The sequence below is a fragment of the Saccoglossus kowalevskii genome, chromosome 8, assembly GCF_978046115.1.
Source record: "Saccoglossus kowalevskii chromosome 8, keSacKowa6.1, whole genome shotgun sequence".
Lineage (NCBI taxonomy): Eukaryota > Metazoa > Hemichordata > Enteropneusta > Harrimaniidae > Saccoglossus > Saccoglossus kowalevskii.
In genome coordinates this window covers 36495886-36515728 of record NC_140648.1, presented here as the reverse complement: position 1 = coordinate 36515728, position 19843 = coordinate 36495886, and the positions used below count along the sequence as shown (strand labels likewise).

General features: G+C 33.8%; 1 protein-coding gene across 1 annotated transcript; it reads left to right on the top strand.

Annotated features, from left to right (window-relative positions):
- The first annotated feature begins 1941 nt into the window (after positions 1-1941).
- On the top strand, positions 1942-19570 carry LOC100373641 (uncharacterized). Its single transcript, XM_085503012.1, has 16 exons — positions 1942-2122; positions 3130-3313; positions 4718-4807; positions 5312-5383; positions 7741-7799; positions 7988-8040; positions 13093-13235; positions 14365-14451; positions 14977-15048; positions 15211-15272; positions 16741-16864; positions 17295-17377; positions 17912-18027; positions 18318-18399; positions 19187-19300; positions 19411-19570. The coding sequence occupies exons 1-16, from the start codon at positions 2019-2021 to the stop codon at positions 19457-19459; spliced, it is 1494 nt and encodes a 497-aa protein (XP_085359138.1). The 5' UTR covers positions 1942-2018; the 3' UTR covers positions 19460-19570.
- Positions 19571-19843: the final 273 nt, after the last annotated feature.

Sequence of the window (19843 nt, the reverse complement as noted above, 5' to 3'; positions counted from 1 at the left end):
TGCGCGACGACCATCGCGCTTTAAATTTAGGAATATTTAAAGAATTACATTTCTACTTTCTTTTAATATTTACACAGTTTTCAGCTTGATTTTTAGTCAAGAATTATGTTTGTGCAAGATTAAAAATCGTTATCATATTACGATTGTCTAAAATTACCCTGCCTTAATTCCAGTTAAGATAGAGTGTTACACAAAATTAAAAATATTGTCATTTTCTGTTTTTTCCCCCTCATATTTGATGTATCGTGTTACAAGAATAATGTTAAAATAGCATGTACTGTTTTGTTTAGGACATTGTTTCTATGTGAAATTAATGTATTGCTTTACTAATTATCAACAGTATCACTAACGCCACCATTATGTCTACTACCACTGTAAAAACTGACTACCACCACTCTCACAATTACCATGCCAACCAACTATACCAACAATTATTTTTGCTATCAAGTCTACCATGACCACCACTACTCTCACCAGCAGTAGTGCCATTACTATGAACAGCTGAAAGAGGAAGAAGAAGTTAAGACACTTACAAGGAAGAAGTAGTGTCTACAAAAATCATTCTTTTGTACATTATTTTTGTGAATTCTCCGAGACTGATCATATCATATCATGTAGCACTCTACACATTAATCTCTGTGTCACTGCATGTCCTATGTATATAATATGTAAATGCATCTTGTGTGCGTGTATTGTCCATTTGTGCTTTGTTGAATTCTAATATGACTATCGGATGGTATATTTGTGCAGTATTGACGTGGACATGAATAAATATAAATGGTCGCTAGCCGGCCATTTTCATTTGAACATATTATTACATGTCCATAGTACAACGTTTGAATAAAATCGCTCTGTTTGTCTCTGAGAAGCGGTTTCTGGTCTGCTTAATTATCAGAATTTAGCAACTTGTACCAAAATGGCAACCACTCAGGAACTTCTTTAACGAAAAATAACGAAAATTTATATACTTATGTAAATTGTCATATATGGTCTGTGTATGATTTATATGGTTTTAATGTGACAGATCAAAGCGGAACCCAAATTAGTAGTCCCTAATTTTGGAACTCGGACTAACTGACTCTGAGGGGAGGGTTTGTTTTTTGTATTTTAAGTTTAGTTTTGGGGAAGTGTCATCATTTTTCTTTCAGACTGACTTGAGTCCCCGGATCTTTTTCTTGGTAACATATGTACCGTCCCTGACTGGATTAATCAAACACGATAATTTATAAGAGTTTAGCTTCTTGTCAATTGCAGTGGATGCTTGATATCACTTACCTATCTCAGCAATATCCATAATATTGCACCGGCCACGTAGTCATGCGATATCCCGCGTCTATAATACACACATAACTTGTCTGTTTTGTGCTGAGCATAGAGCACAGCACCGAAAAAAAAAGAAGCGAATCCGAAATAATTATAAAATTACGTCACATCGAAACGTTGTCTTCGAAAACCAAATGCTCACAGACTTATTGAATCTCCCCATTACTTTTAAATTAGCGAAATACTAAAAAGTGACTGGCAATCTGTGATTTAAATAAACACAAGAACTTTCTTATACTATCATTATATGCACGATATATTCGCCACGGGAATACAGCGGGTGTAGTAAGGGCTCGACCATATGAAATCATGAGGGTGGCTGGAAAATTTCACAAATTGCTAGCTTGACACTAAAAGAAAAAAAAATGCATGCCTGGTGTGTAGACAAACGAGGAAAAATACAAATGTACAAACAATACATGGCGAAAAAAATGCACTGGCCCCACTCTTCCAGCCACCCCTTTGATTTAAATATTTGACTCCTGCGCTCGAAATAAAAATAAAAATATAATATCCATTAAAATCCAGGGGTGTGGTGTCACCGGCGCAAACAGGCGTGTTCAGTCATGGTAACCATGAGTTGAGTGATAACAAACAAACGACCACATTTTTAAACATGGCGGACTTCTGAAAGAAGAAGACAACATTATAATATTCACGCAATCGCATTTGTACGATCAACTGGTTCGGAAACGATGAGTGCTAAAACAAGGTCGCCGTTCTCAGCTCAGAATTCTAGATCCCCAAGTAAACCTTCTGGATCTGCCAAGTACCAGAGAAAAACCCCACCATCGGTCAGGTAAGTTACAATACCACAGTCTCTCGGTCTGTCAGTAACGCTGTCAGCCGATCCGGCGAACTGATTGATTGAATGCCTCGGCGATCACCTGTTAGGTATACCGATGTCTCGGTTGAGAACTTTCTGAAATGTATGCCTACATAACAGCACAGGCGCTCGTTCCCGGACTTTACTGTCATCGCGAGAATAATCCGCTGGGCAATGTTGCATTTTCCGTTGCTGTTTTGCTAACAACATAGGCAGATTTTCATTTCCTAAGAAACCTATATATATATATATATTGAAATGTTTTGGAATTAGCAACAGGTCATTATGTGTCATGTAAGCATGTATGTATATTATGGCATGCATATTTTGTTTGTATGCATGCGTAAACTTTAATGAGATAGCCAGTGTGGGGTTAATAATTCAGCTTACATTAGTGGGTTGGGTGTGAATTTGTGGATCTTTGTCAAAAAATTTGTTGAGTTTTTTTTGTCTAGTTTCCAACATCTCATCAACCATTATTTTTTCATGTAAAGCTATCAATAATGTCGATATCATTTGGCATATAAACTTTAAAAGCCTTGTCTGAGTTTATTAGACGAGAATTAATGGACATTAATGTCAGTATATCATGCATTCATCCTACCTGAGTATTCACTTTAGATTCAGTCTTAAATTTCACAACCATTGGTTTTCACTGAATTTCTACTCACAAATCTATGGCTTAGTTATTCTGATTCCATATTTAATTTGAAATAAATGCATAGCATTTTGAAAATACAGAGAATTGTACATTGGTCCTTGATCGCCTAACAAATGTTGATGGCTGTCAATTTGTAATTGTTCACCCTTTTGTTTATAAAGATGTATTTTCATATTAACGAGTAATATCTTCTAAAAACATGTATATCTTTTTTTGAAACGTGTGTGACAATGATCAATTTAACCAAGCTGCTATAATCAATCACTGACAACAATTGAGTTTACACTCATGATGACTTTTTTTCATCAATTCTGTACAGAAATCATGTTCATAGTGCAACAAATGGCAGAGTTGCATCAACTAGAAAAAAAACAGTTTCTAAGGAGCACAATGACAGCGATACAGAGCAGGATGTGTTGATGATCAATATTCCCTCTGCTGGTGATGTGATGAGGGAAAGAGAAAGCAATGCAGTAACATGTGAGATTGATCCACAAAAAATTGTAAGTGCTCTACTTTTGTGCATGTACTGCATGTACTGCATGCAACTTTAATTCAGTTGAATGATGTCTCTTGTCTCACCACATGTACTGTATTCTTTCTATTACGGTAGTTGCACATATGCTTACATAACTTACAGTGGTGTTTCCATGCTCAAAATAATATTTTGATGATTCAGTATACAACAAGTGTGATTTTTGGTTTATATGCATTTCTTTTGGAGATATTGGAAATACGATAGCCAATTCAGGTCACTTGTTGAATAAAGTATTACTTTTAATTGTTCCACTCATTCACAAAGTTCAAAAAAGGTTGTCACAAATCAAAGGCAATAACTTGAAGATTATTGATAAATGCTTAAATTATTTAAAGAATAGAAAATTATATCCTTTGAGTACTAAAAAAATTATTTTCACTTAAAATCAATTTTCGTTATTTTGCTGAAGGAATGAATCATTCTTTCAGCAAAAGTAAAATCCAGTGAATATACCTCCTATTTTTTTACATTTAACGCTTCAGGATTCAGTGAAAATAAATTCCATACAAAACACTTAAAAAGTCTTTTCAGTGAAAAATTATTCCAGCTAAAAGTATTTCACAGTATATTTCACTGTTGGTTGCCATGACAGTCTATGTTCTAACAATTCCAAATGTGTTGTTACAAGTCTATATGTGTATTTAACACCAGCAGTTAGGTCTCTGTAATAAAGTTCATTTACATGTCTTTACATTTACATTTGAATAACAAGCTGAAAGTGATTACCGGTCTGCAGTGTGACAAACAAACCTTGTTTCAAATAAATATGGTCCAAACCTTGTCAAAATGGTTTATATTATTATGCATCTGTCACCATAATGCCATAAGTTACAGCATGCCATAAGTGTCATCCTATCATATAAGGAAATGTGAATTCCAAATATGGCATGATTATGTGCATCAGCGTCCTCTAATAATAAAAACAAACATGGCTGCCACCAGAGTTTCACCGAACTCCACACAAAGAAGTTCGCTGATTCTGTTCTAAACATTTTGAATTCAGCATTCACATGGTATATCCTAGTATAATAATAAGATTGTTATAAAGATATCTCAAATTATGCACTCAGACAGTATGTCGTGCATCGACCTCCGCTGCGTGTTGGTTGATACTCCAGCTGTACTGTCTTCGTGCATACTTTGAGGTATTCTTGTAATAACCTTATATTATTATGAAGCTGTTTTTGTCTCATACAATTCTATTCAAGGTTTATCTCTGAATATACAGTATATGTGGTGATTTATTGCATTGTTGCTTCCCTGGGAGTTATTGAATTTTATGTTGTTTATGACAAATTTTTACATTAGTTGCTAAGACTGATTTGTATCTTTTACCTACAATGACAATCTAGTACTTTTGTTTCCATAGTTACAACAGTCGGGGGAGATTAGTTATCAAAACATTTATGAATGTAATTTACATGCTTCTAACATTGGCAGGATAAATAACTTAGAAAAGGTATGTTATATGTGATGTTTTATGTCTGTTTCATGTTCAAGTGTGATAAATAATGCTGCTTCAGTGAAGCCTCTAAGCTGATATGACACCACACTATAGCACAAAAATGTTGTGTGACACAACTAGTTGTTTTAATTCACTGGCGAGTTATTGACCTAACAGAAAATCATACATTGATATAGTGATCTTGAAAGAAAATTTTAATATAGTGACAAAATTTGTAATTTGGTGAAATGAAATTTACATTTTAAAATGAAACAAGTAAAAATATGAAGGAAATCAGAAGCCACAACATTTTTGTTTGTGCCTATAATCACCTATACTGTCACAAACAATTTTAATTTGTTTTGATGACTTACATCTCCTATTTGGGGAATTTCATTTAGACTCAATATCTCCACAAAATCCTGTTAGAAGCCACACTGTGCTGCTTACTCATTTTATTCAGTTTTCCAAGGTCACCTTCTATATAAGATTTACTGTCTTACAATATTTCTTTTTCAGTTCATCAAACTGAGAATATTAGATCTTTCCTGTAATCATATAAAACATATTGAAAACCTTGACAGAAATACTGTAAGTGAATTCTGAATTTATTCTAAGATTTTTAAATGAACATGTACTATATGCGTTCTATTCAAAGTGCTAATGCTATAGAGGTGCATGTACCATATATGATTTAAATAAAAGATATGTTAGCTTAAATGAATCGATGTGAGTTTGGTAATTAATATCCCACCAAAATAATTGTTTTGAGTTGAACATATGCCTCCATTGAAGATGTGTGTTGTAATAGATATGGTTATTCATCTTGGCAGTTTACTACAGTCTTACATATACATTGTACATGTGTTATTGACTTATAGTGGAATACATTTTCATCTCAAAATATTATAAATCATATTGTTTTCTATTATTTGTGTATTATTGGTGTACTGGGGGTAAGCCACAAAACCTAGGAATTGTAAACTTGCTTGTACAAAAACTTGCTTGATGATATTTTAGAATAACTCCCCATTTGTACAAATTACTGACCAAAAATGAATATAACTTTGTTCATTGGTGTAGTCAATAATTACATTAAAGACTTGTTCGCATACAATTAGTGATTCAATTGGTAGCTACGATAGTACACATTTAAAAGATTTTCCAGAACTATATCTTTGGCTTGTATCTGCCATGGTTACATAATTGTGGTCAGATTAGGTACAGAAATAAAAATGTACAAAAGATGAAGATTAACCTTTTCACTACCAGTTCTCTCTTTTCATCACAAATTCATGGAATAGTCCTATTTATAATCTGCACTTTTCTTCAGAAGATTGGGACAAAAGTTTGTCTGTTGGCTTCAAAATTAAGGTTTATTTTCAGAAATATTGAAGAATACAAAAAAAAGTGCATGCAAATTTGGACGAAAGGATCTGGTGGTGAAAAGGTTAAAGACCAACAAATATTAAAATTTATATATGTTTAATGACAATGGTCAGAACTACAAAAATATTTATCCATGACATTGTTTTTCTCTCATGAGAGCTTATCAGTTCTAGAAATGCAATACAAATCAAATGAAACTTTCAAATAAGAGAAAACACCGCAAGTCAAACAAATAAAAGGAACAAAGAAGGGAAATATATACCATATACCATGTTTATCACAACTATATTTAGGACATCCATACACTACACATAGTGGTTAATTATTAATTTTTTTTGTACATATCTAGTAGTTTATTTGGGCTACCTACATGTACATTTGAAAATGGGTAGCCCTAATGTGCACAGGGCTACTGTACTGCTAATTTTGATCCTTGGCTTACAAAGCAAGTACAGAACACTAAATTTGTTATTGAAAATGTGAACAACTGTGTCATACCATGACTTCTGGTGATTATTAACTTTCTGCTAAACAGATCTCTGTACATCAGCATGATTTGCATAAAGTCATAAAAAAAAAAAGTTATTCTAAGTTATTGGGACTGTTTGTCAACAGTTATGCACAGGATAATAGTTCCATAGCATGAAATACAAATTCTGATCGGTGTTTCTGTTCGAAAACCGAGCCATATCAGATGGTGTAATAAGTAGAATTACAGAATTCTATAATCAGATTATTAGGATGTGCAATTGAGTGACAGCTTGGTCTCACAGTGATTGAACTAAACTCATGACGTCATTGGCAAACATGCTGTCATGATTAATCCTAGCATTCACAAGGTAAAAAATTTCATACATGTAATGTAATATGAAATGTATTTTATGTTTTGTTTTTACCATACAGTACCCTCAGATGGTACATGTTGATTAATGAAAATTAATTATTATATAGATGAATCTACTTGCTGTCCAAGTGTTTTGTCATAGTGTCAGTATAAAATCTTGTTACCAGCTGTTGTAATATGATCTTATTAGTACGAGTTATGAAAGATGTTCACTGTGTACTAGGACTCTATCAGTGTTTTCAATGTGTACAATATAGAGGAGACAACCACTGTGTCTTCTAGCATAGCTGGTAACAATTTGTTGGAGGGGAGATCAGAATGCTTTCAGATTAAAGAGTTTCACACATTGATTTCAGTGTTACTCTTTTTTATTGACCATATTGATATAATTTTGGAATCTAGGCTTGCTTTGAAAGTTAAAAAAATAGAAATCTTTCAGTGCTTGGACTTCAGTGAACCCAATTTGTGATATCTTTAGGGCTCAGACTTCAGTGAACCCAATTTGTGATATCTTAAGGGCTTTGGACTTCAGTGAACTCAATTTGTGACATATTTAGGGCTTTGGACTTCAGTGTACATTTGTTCCTACATTAGACTATTTATTGTATTCCTTTTTATATATGTTTACATTAATTTTGTATAGTATCATTAGAAATATTTCTGGTTATGTTGATTTTTGCTTACACTGAATTGTAATGTTTTTCTTTTGATACAGGATCTCAGGGAGTTGAAATTATATGGCAATCAAATAGCAGAAATTCAAAATATTAACGGGTTTGTACATAATAGATCATTGAAAATTAAGAGTTGATAGATTATTAATCAGGATTTGGTAATCCATTACTCTGTGTGTTGTTTTCTTTGGTGTTTTGGGATTTTTTTGAAACATAAATTTTAGAATTTAATATTACTATCAGTACTAGTTTAACACTCTTCATAATTGACATATTATTTCATTGCAGATGCCGTGAATTATGTAATCTTCTTCTTCAGCACAACAGAATCAAAACTTTAGGTTTGTGTATGTTTACAATTTCTTGTCTTCTGAATGGATTTCCAGTTTTTTCCTTGCTGTGAATCGTTCGAATTTGTTTTCATTTGATTACTTCATGTGAATACAACTGAACCATATACTGTGTTCTCACAAACAAATTGTTACACCAACGTAAATTTATCCTGGCAACTATGAAAAGATAAGGGTCTTATAATCTTGTGTTCGCACCAGTGTTTCTTACAAAGACACGTAAATATAGCAACCATTGAATAATGCACACAATGGTACTGTAGATGTTTTAGATTTGACATACATTGTGAGGGTCTACTGTTTAATAAGAAAAACATAAATACCGATTACTGTGACACTCAAATTCAGTTTAGGATGTCATTGCACTTACAACACCAGTTGTGAATGGTTGCCGTATTACCTCCGCCATATTTGTGCTTCTTTATGCTAATGTAATGTGTTCATATCTGAGAGTAATAGTTAAGCCAGTGCCTCTCCTTCCAAAGGGTGCTTAAATTTAGATATATTTAAGCCCCTGCCAGTGTAAATGCACACAAATACTGATGTGAACACGATAATAATGCTAGCATGCTGATGTAATAGATGAAAGTATTTGATGTAGCCGCATTTATTGTTCAGCATGTGTGCATTATGTAATTTGAAATAGCTAACATGAAGACAGATTTCATATATTTGATGTGAAGTTAATTTCATTTTATTAGCATTCTCTATCAGGGATGTCTAGTGGTTACTAGTGGAAAGCTAGCTAGGTGATACTGTACTAATTACCATCACAGTGCAACTCAACTCAACGCCACGTTTTCGTTGGAGATGAGGCTTTTACCTTGCTTGCCCCTCTAGATAACAGACTCTTGCATTCTCTGTCTATTTCCAAATTTTTTTTGGCTTTCACAATTTACAAAAAAATATGTGTGAGGCTTATCCCGCATGCCAACAAGAACTTGATGCATACAAACATGACATCGTGGAAATGAGTAGTTGTTGTCTAAATAATGAATGGTTGCTGTCCAAATAATGAATAGTTGCTGTCCAGATAGTGAATGGTTGCTGTCCAAATAATGAATAGTTGCTGTCTAAATAATGAATGGTTGCTGTCCAAATAATGAATAGTTGCTGTCCAGATAGTGAATGGTTGCTGTCCAAATAATGAATAGTTGTTGTCTAAATAATGAATGGTTGCTGTCCAAATAATGAATAGTTGCTGTCCAGATAGTAAATGGTTGCTGTCCAAATAATAATAGTTGCTGTCCAGATAGTGAATGGTTGCTGTCCAAATAATGAATAATTGCTGTCCAGATAGTGAATGGTTGCTGTCCAAATAATGAATAATTGTTTCCAGATAGTGAATGGTTGCTGTTCAAATAATGAATAGTTGCTGTCCAGATAGTGAATGGTTGCTGTTCAAATAATGAATAGTTGCTGTCCAGATAGTGAATGGTTGCTGTCAAATAATGAATAGTTGCTGTCCAAATAATGAGTAGTTGTTTCCAGATAGTGAATGGTTGCTGTCCAAATAATGAATAATTGTTTCCAGATAGTGAATGGTTGCTGTCCAAATAATGAATAATTGCTGTCCAGATAGTGAATGGTTGCTGTCCAAATAATGAATAATTGTTTCCAGATAGTGAATGGTTGCTGTTCAAATAATGAATAATTGCTGTCCAGATAGTGAATGGTTGCTGTCCAAATGAGTAGTTGCTGTCCAAATAATGAATAGTTGCTGTCCAGATAGTGAATGGTTGCTGTCCAGATAGTGAATGGTTGCTGTCCAAATAATAAATAGTTGCTGTCCAGATAGTGAATGGTTGCTGTCCAAATAATGAATAGTTGCTGTCCAGATAGTGAATGGTTGCTGTCCAAATAATGAATAGTTGCTGTCTAAAGTTGAATAGTTTTTGTCAAAAATTGAATAGTTGCTGTCCAGATAGTGAATGGTTGCTGTCCAAATAATGAATAGTTGCTGTCCAGATAGTGAATGGTTGCTGTCCAAATAATGAATAATTGCTGTCCAGATAGTGAATGGTTGCTGTCCAAATAATAAATAGTTGCTGTCCAGATAGTGAATGGTTGCTGTCCAAATAATGAATAATTGCTGTCCAGATAGCGAATGGTTGCTGTCAAATAATGAATAGTTGCTGTCCAAATAATGAGTAGTTGCTGTCCAAATAATGAATAGTTGCTGTCCAAATAGTGAATGGTTGCTGTCCAAATGAGTAGTTGCTGTCCAAATAGTGAATGGTTGCTGTCCAAATAATGAATAGTTGCTGTCCAGATAGTAAAAGGTTGCTGTCCAAATAATAAATAGTTGCTGTCCAGATAGTGAATGGTTGCTGTCCAAATAATGAATAGTTGCTGTCCAGATAGTGAATGGTTGCTGTCCAAATAATAAATAGTTGCTGTCCAAATAATGAATAGTTGCTGTCCAAATAGTGAATGGTTGCTGTCCAAATGAGTAGTTGCTGTCCAAATAGTGAATGGTTGCTGTCCAAATAATGAATAGTTGCTGTCCAATTAGTGAATGGTTGCTGTCCAAATAATAAATAGTTGCTGTCCAGATAGTGAATGGTTGCTGCCCAAATAATGAATAATTGCTGTCCAGATAGTGAATGGTTGCTGTCCAAATAATGAATAGTTGCTGTCCAGATAGTGAATGGTTGCTGTCCAAATAATGAATAGTTGCTGTCCAGATAGTGAATGGTTGCTGTCAAATAATGAATAGTTGCTGTCCAAATAATGAGTAGTTGCTGTCCAAATAATGAATAGTTGCTGTCCAAATAGTGAATGGTTGCTGTCCAAATGAGTAGTTGCTGTCCAAATAGTGAATGGTTGCTGTCCAAATAATGAATAGTTGCTGTCCAAATAGTGAATGGTTGCTGTCCAAATAATAAATAGTTGCTGTCCAGATAGTGAATTGTTGCTGTCCAAATAATAAATAGTCGCTGTCCAGATAGTGAATGGTTGCTGTCCAAATAATGAATAGTTGCTGTCCAGATAGTGAATGGTTGCTGTCAAATAATGAATAGTTGCTGTCCAAATAATGAGTAGTTGCTGTCCAAATAATGAATAGTTGCTGTCCAAATAGTGAATGGTTGCTGTCCAAATGAGTAGTTGCTGTCCAAATAGTGAATGGTTGCTGTCCAAATAATGAATAGTTGCTGTCCAAATAGTGAATGGTTGCTGTCCAAATAATGAATAGTTGCTGTCTAAAGTTGAATAGTTTTTGTCAAAAATTGAATAGTTGCTGTCCAGATAATGAATAGTTGCTGTCTAAATAATGAATAATTGCTGTCCAGATAGAGAATGGTTGCTGTCCAAATGAGTAGTTGCTGTCCAGATAGTGAATGGTTGCTGTCCAAATAATAAATAGTTGCTGTCCAGATAGTGAATGGTTGCTGTCCAAATAATGAATAGTTGCTGTCCAGATAATGAATGGTTGCTGTCCAAATAATGAATAGTTGCTGTCTAAAGTTGAATAGTTTTTGTCAAAAATTGAATAGTTGCTGTCCAGATAGTGAATGGTTGCTGTCCAAATAATGAATAGTTGCTGTCCAGATAGTGAATGGTTGCTGTCCAAATAATGAATAATTGCTGTCCAGATAGTGAATGGTTGTTGTCCAAATAATGAGTAGTTGCTGTCCAAATAGTGAATGGTTGCTGTCCAAATAATGAGTAGTTGCTGTCCAAATAGTGAATGGTTGCTGTCCAGATAATGAATAGTTGCTGTCTAAATAATGAATCGTTGCTGTCCAGATAGTGAATGGTTGCTGTCCAAATAATGAATATTTACTGTCCAGATAGTGAATAGTTGTTGTCCAAATAATTGCTGTCCAGATAGTGAATGGTTGCTGTCCAAATAATGAGTAGTTGCTGTCCAAATAGTGACTGGTTGCTGTCCAGATAATGAATAGTTGCTGTCTAAATAATGAATAGTTGCTGTCCAGATAGTGAATGGTTGCTGTTCAAATAATGAATAGTTGCTGTCCAGATAGTAAAAGGTTGCTGTTCAAACAATGAATAGTTGCTGTCCAGATAGTGAATGGTTGCTGTTCAAATAATGAATAGTTGCTGTCCAGATAGTGAATGGTTGCTGTCCAAATAATGAGTAGTTGCTGTCTAAATAATGAATAGTTGCTGTCCAGATAGTGAATGGTTGCTGTCCAAATAATGAATAGTTGCTGTCCAGATTGTGAATAGTTGCTGTCCAAATAATGAATATTTACTGTCCAGATAGTGAATAGTTGTTGTCCAAATAATTGCTGTCCAGATAGTGAATGGTTGCTGTCCAAATAATGAGTAGTTGCTGTCCAAATAGTGACTGGTTGCTGTCCAGATAATGAATAGTTGCTGTCTAAATAATGAATAGTTGCTGTCCAGATAGTGAATGGTTGCTGTTCAAATAATGAATAGTTGCTGTCCAGATAGTAAAAGGTTGCTGTTCAAATAATGAATAGTTGCTGTCCAGATAGTGAATGGTTGCTGTTCAAATAATGAATAGTTGCTGTCCAGATAGTGAATGGTTGCTGTCCAAATAATGAGTAGTTGCTGTCTAAATAATGAATAGTTGCTGTCCAGATAGTGAATAGTTGCTGCCAAATAATGAAAAGTTGCTGTCAAATAATGAATAGTTGCTGTCCAGATAGTGAATGGTTGCTGTCCAAATAATGAATAGTTGTTGTCCAGATATTGATTAGTTGCTTTCCAAATAATGAATAGTTGTTGTCAAATACGAGTACATGGAGAAAGATTTAGTCTTCAAACTTTACAGAGGGGTTTTTCACATGCCATACCATTTTATTTTTTATTTTTATTTCTGTATCAATTACTACTCCTCATTGGGATGTGTTAGTGTTCATATCGATTAGCAACTGCTGAAGTATTTCACAGTGAAATATTTTTTCTTTCATTACCTTAAATTTCAAAACAAATTTACAGTATATTTTCTATTTATTTTTACAAATATGTATTTGTTTTGATCTGAGTTTCAGGTGAATGTGACTGGTGTGGCTGTCGTAAATCTCTTTGTTGTGTCTTCTTGTTTTACAGGAAAAGGCTTGTCATGTCTTCGGAACCTGAAGATGATGAGATTGGATAATAATCAGATATCTAGGATAGAATCTCGGGAAATCACATCATGTGGCCATTTAACATATCTAGATATTAGCAATAATCGAATTGATAACTTAGTAGTAAGTATATCACAGAACAACTCACTATGATACATGACACATTATTCAACGCTCAGGTTTTTTTTTTATTTATTTTTTTTTCTAGCACTGGGGGCTGGTGGATTTATGTTGGTGCATGTGTTCCTGCATGCTTTCTCGAAAATGCCTTGACTGATCACATTCAAACTTCGCAAATACATCCCAATTCAAAAATGGCCACAAAAGTGTGTGCTAAAAATTCATCAAAATGAAACATTTCAGTCATTCCATCATGGATGGATTGATTGATTTTGTTTGAACATTATGAACCCTTGATGCATGTCATTTTGTTTTTCAGATTGTGTTTAATATAGACTGGCGCAGTCGGGGCGATTCATTTATTTTTGTAGTTTAAATAAAATTAAAAAAATCGCGAAATGGAGGCGCGAAATTCACTGTAACTGCAAAATCATCCCGACTGGTTTATTCTGCATGGCCCTCTATCGACACTGCAGGAACCCGTCGATTTTTGATTGTAGCAGCCTATTTTCTTTAATTTCTACGACTAGTACGAGTTACTTTTACGACGACTGCGACAAACTCGAATTTCAACGTGCCGCCATGTTGAGTCTGCAATGTGTGACCTTTACCATGTTGACCTCATTATGCACGTATTTCTGCGCCCACCTCATAATATATGCATCGTGAATATTTAATAGCAATGAATTTCCTGCAGAATAAACCAGTTGAGGTGATTTCGCGCTAACACCTCCATTTCGCAATTTTTTTTATTTTATTTACACTACAAAAACAAATTAATTGCCGCGACTGTGCCAGTCTATGTTTTAATGCTGTTTATCTCAGACATGCTTTGACAATCATGTTCAAACTTTGAACTATGTTGTGGTATTGGACTCATAATCGGTAGACCCAAGTTCAAAACATACCTGAAGTTGAATACTGAAAAGGGTCAACGCACACTCAGGTTGGCGTTGAGCCTTTTTGGTATGCTGCAGACTCAATGAGATAATTAAATCCACTGGTTGTGTTTCATTCACAAGATATTAAAGTTAGAACTAATGGATTGGCTCCTGTGTCTTATTTTGTGTTCTCAGTTTTATGTGTGCATAAAATAATATTCATTTCCTATTTATGTATTTCTGTTTTTCAGAGTTTTAATTGTCTGCAAAATCTTATAGAGCTTTATGCATCGGGTAACAGAATACAAAGTATATCTGACCTTAGTAGATGCAGAAAGGTAAACATTTCTTTATATCCTACTTTGAAATAGTGCCCTCTAGAGACAGAATACAAAGTATATCTGACCTTAGTAGATGCAGAAAGGTAAACATTTCTTTATATCCTACTTTGAAATAGTGCCCTCTAGAGACAGAATACAAAGTATATCTGACCTTAGTAGATGCAGAAAGGTAAACATTTCTTTATATCCTACTTTGAAATAGTGCCCTCTAGAGACAGAATACAAAGTATATCTGACCTTAGTAGATGCAGAAAGGTAAACATTTCTTTATATCCTACTTTGAAATAGTGCCCTCTAGAGACAGAATACAAAGTATATCTGACCTTAGTAGATGCAGAAAGGTAAACATTTCTTTATATCCTACTTTGAAATAGTGCCCTCTAGAGACAGAATACAAAATATATGTGATCTTAGTAGATGTAGAAAGGTAAACATTTCTTATATCCCACTTTGGCCTCCTAGAGGCAAAATGTGTTTTTTTTTGGTGAAACTGTATTTTTGATGTTATTTTCTGATCTGCAGCTTCAAGATCTTGATGTTTCTAATAATAGATTGACTGACATATCAGGACTGAAAGGGTTACCTAATCTTATGGTAAGTTGTATGTATGCATTGTTCAACAAGTAAGTTGATTTTTTTTTAAAGATATAATACAGAATCAAGATACAATACCTGTGAATGCCAGTTTGTGTTTTGTGTTAATGAAATTGTTTTGTCTATATCATACTCACATTTTATGATTTTTATTTTTCGTAGAACCTAAATGTTGCCAATAATAGTCTTACGAATGATCGATTGAAGGCAGTCGGTAAACTTAAGTAAGTACATATTAAAGTAGTTATAATTATAACTCTATGGCGTTGCTTAGGCAGTTGTTGGGTGTGGAACTTATTGTCATGAGTGAAAAAAACAACACAGCAATGACTGATTTCATTGCAGGAAGGGGGAGGGGCTTTCAATCTACTTCAATCAGTGAAAGTCATTTGCAAGGTGTGTAATCTGGTGCTGGAAGAAGGAAGTACATTACCTCACTGACTTACAGGATGATTACATTGTGACTGATCATTCGCATCAGTGTTCCTATTTAAAAGTCATATAAATAGTTAGTGAAACATCATATGAGATTATTACCTTTTTATAAGGTACTGTTAATTTTTACAATTAGTGTGTAAATGTCAGATGAACTGGGGATATAAAACCAATTTCTGTATTTGATATGCATTCTCAAATGTGACCAAATGGAGATATTTTATTTTACTGATTGTCCTTCTCAGTTAAGCAAAAATCCTTGAAAACTACCTGACAGATCTACTCATTAGGACATGCTTTATTGATTTCTGAAAAGTTTTTTTTTTTTTACTGTAAATTTAATTTGTCACTGAATTGTATGTATCGTTTAACGCTTTGGAAATTGTAGATTGATGTAGTGATCTTGTAAAACAGAATACTAGTAGTATAGTAATGGAATTTGTAATTTGGTAAAATGAAATTCATATTTTATAAACAAAATAAATGAAAATATAAAAGAAATCAAATATTTTTTCCTGTGTCTCAAGTCACCTATACAGTTACATACAATTGGACCATTCCAGTTTATATCTGCACCCCCCCCCCCCACCCCTGTTGATGAGCTTGTGTGTTTACTTCATACAGGGTATAATTTCCATGGGTGTATAAATCATACAAAGTTTTATTTCCAAATCACCATTCACCATACAGTAATGGAAATCCAAAACTATTGGTCCTACTTATGGTGTTGATGAGTTCCATTGTGCCACCATACAGAGTAGGATTTCCAAATATAACTCATCATATGCTAATTTACCAAGTTCAAAATTTTATATTTGATAATGGAAATTCAAAGTAGTCCTGATTCACGGTGTTGATGAGCTCATTCATGCCACCATCCTTATCTAATTTCAGTAATAACTATTTCATACTGGCCCAATTTTTTTACCATATACAGTCAGAATTCCAAGTTTTTTTAGTCATACTGTTGGAAATCCAACCTCATCAACCGGTATGTGGCGAGATAAACTAGGCCATATTTTATTTTAGTAGCCTTAACTGCCTGGATTTCCAGGAATTTTTTTTCCATACTTGTCTGGATTTCCAGATTCTGTTTCTCCATATGCATTTAAGAATAATAAATGAGAGAACCCATGCTATGGTAACAATGGCCAGACACTGCATCAGTCATCTTCAAACTGAATTTTTCAAAGCACTCAATCAAATGTACTGTTGTTTGCATCAGCCTAACCTATCTTATGTTTTTCTTCACCATAGATCATTAGAAGATTTGAACATTTGCAATAATAGACTTGAACAATTAGAAACTTTGGTGCCATTATTTCCTTCACTACAAGTGCTGCATGTTAGTGATAATAGAATTAAACAATGGAAGGTAGTGGTAAGTGCCATCATCATTTCCATCGTCGTTTCCATCATTGCAGGATTCAATAAAAACAACAAGGAATTCATGTATTCACTCACTATTCGGACATAGTCCATAAACAGGGACTTATGTTTGATCCTGACATTTCTCAGACATGGTTTGACAGCTATTGTTCAAATTGAGGCATACCGGTATGCACATCAATTATTCATGGATTCAATTTGATTAAATTGGCTTACAGGCGACTGTTTTTGTCTCAAGAAAAATGAAAAATACTCAATATCAGCATGTCTTTGGCTATTTCTCAGACATGCATGCATTTTGTTTCATGACTTGTGGTTATTATTATTTTGTTCCAGGTACCATTTTTTTTATGCTGTTTGACCAATTTAGTTCAAATTCACCATGAAAGCTGATCATAATGTTATCTTATTTTCTCGTACAGTGTGGACTATGCAAAATAAGCAATCTTGTAGAGTTATTTATCTCAGGCAATCCATTCGCTGCTGAGGGTGGTGAAAAACAGAGGTAGTTGTTTATGATTTATCTCACTATTAAAGAGGACATGAACACTGCAATAATAATTGATTAATTGCATCTCTTTAACACACGATACTACTCACAAAACATTGACAAATCAGATCTATCAATATTAACATCATCTGCAATAAAATCATGGCTTGGATGGCGCATACATTTATCCAAAAATACAAAATGCATACTACTGTTACAGTAGTAATCTAGAAGTGACAATAGAATCACCTGTAGAAATGCATGTACTGTATAATGGAACATGAAAATTTGATCTGTTTTGACCATAACCATTCATTTGTCATTTTATGTAAGCACATGCGATACTAATAGAGTAAATATTATTCATATTTTAGGCTTTTTTTCATTGATTGCTAGTCTGATATATGATTACTACCGTAGTCCTGTATTCAAACTAATGTTAATATGACTATTGATGTAATAGACTATAGTGATATTTCAAATTCAGAACAACACCTGTATCCTTTGATAAGGAATAATGATACACATACATGTATACTAACTATTTAGCTATATCCATGAACTACGTACTTTGCTGCCAAAATTGGAAATCCTGGATGGTGTGCCTATGAGGAGGATAACACAAAGATCTGCCCCAGTGATGAGACCAATGTCAGCAACCTCAGGTATTAAAGTCTTCATTTTTTTCTGACATGCTGTAGCACTAATCAAAACATTTTTATCATAAGGTAAATGATTTAATCTGATTCTTCTGTATTGATCAGTTGAAACATAGATCTGAATTTTATGTCTTTACCAGAAATGCAGCCACATCATGTGGTATTACATAACTGGCAAATCTAATTTGAATATTGGTTACAGAGACTACAGCATCTGTAATATAAAAATCTGTCATTGAAAATTAAGACCAACCTGGGATTGGTTTCTACCTAATTACTTTTCACTCTGTACACAGCTGTCAGCAGTAGGCAAGTTGAAAACCAAATCAGATCTGTGGAACAAGATATTGTGTCATTTGAATCTTCCCTTGCATCAAGGTAGGAAGTAAACTTGGTATTGGAAAGTAGTTTATTTATTGGCATCTTAGTTTTCCCACTGACTCAATAACAAGAACCTTAGATGCAATGCAGACATCTTGATTTACTAATTGTAATATATGTTGTGTTTTATTCAGAGAGTAACAATGGCAAGTGAGGTTACTTTGCAGTAGATACAATACCTCTCTGAAAATAATTAGCATATTTGGTGAGAGATAATTGCCTAGCGAATCAAGGCGATTATTTACCTTAAATATGCTAATTTTTCACAAAGATGTCTTATATCTGCTATCAAATAACCAAGTGTATCATTCATAACTTCATCATAACATACTTGTGTTTGAAATACAGCACAGAATAATGTGAATTTTGCAATTCTTGAGTATAATAGATTATGAAATTACCTAATAGTGTTACTACTGTATATTCCATTTTGCAATATATTTGCATACATAATGATTTCTACATGGATTCATGTAAGCTGACAATCTTCAGAGATCACAATTACCCGCTGTGTAGTGTGTTTTCTAGATTAGATTGTGCATTCAAATTACAATACATGAACTTGAACTCCATCAAACTTGCATGTATACTTCATCTAACTTGTGGTGTAAGTAAGATTTAAGTCACAAGACCACTAAATAAGCAAGATCATAATATTGTAAAACACTAAGAATAAATCCTAGATTATCAGTCTCACTGAACAGACATTATTTTACTCTATTATAACTTTTATTTTGTTTATACTTTTTAAGTATGTAACTTATTACAACTTGTGTCTTGTTAGGTTTGAGAATCTTCGAACCACGGTAGATACATTGCCATTAGAGGCACCAAGTAGACTTGGTAATGATAGCGATGTCAGTTCAAGACCAGGCACTTCTAGTGGTAGATGCAGTGTGTAAGTTAAATATATTTGACATTTCATTTTAACTGCTATGTACCTACAAATTTGTAAATTCACTGTATCCAGTATACCGGTAAATAATACAAACTTCTTTCTCTCTCCAGGAGATCCAGAATATTCCAAGCCAAAGCGTTTGCTGATGAACATTTTTAAGATGGTCATTTGACGTAGATGTGGATAAATAATGTGCAATTTATATAAGAATTGTTAATACTGCTGTAAATATTGAGTTGTCAATAGTTTTAATATTGACATCAATCTCACAGGAATTAACAAAATATTATTGTAAGATTTGGGATAACCCAATTGAAAGTTCTGTTGTATATTTCACACATATATTGGCATAGGAGTTCAATATCAATGTCATGGTGATGAGAGTATAACGTAGTTGAATTTTTCTCATGAAAATATCCGTCCATGGCAGTGGAGTATTTGAAGGTTTACACTGTCAGATGTAATTGTTTTTTGGCTATCCATAGGTGCATGATAAATTAGCTCTATAGATACACTTTGATAGCATTGTTATTGTTAAGTGTT

What these genes read in the sequence shown, in the direction of transcription:
- LOC100373641 (XM_085503012.1), top strand. Translation starts at nt 2,019, where the DNA reads ATGAGTGCTAAAACAAGGTCGCCGTTCTCAGCTCAGAATTCTAGATCC. An exon ending in ATCGAATTGATAACTTAGTA is followed by an intron (nt 13,236 to 14,364) that starts GTAAGTATATCA and finishes TCTGTTTTTCAG; the next exon opens with AGTTTTAATTGTCTGCAAAA. An exon ending in GAATCTTCCCTTGCATCAAG is followed by an intron (nt 18,400 to 19,186) that starts GTAGGAAGTAAA and finishes GTGTCTTGTTAG; the next exon opens with GTTTGAGAATCTTCGAACCA.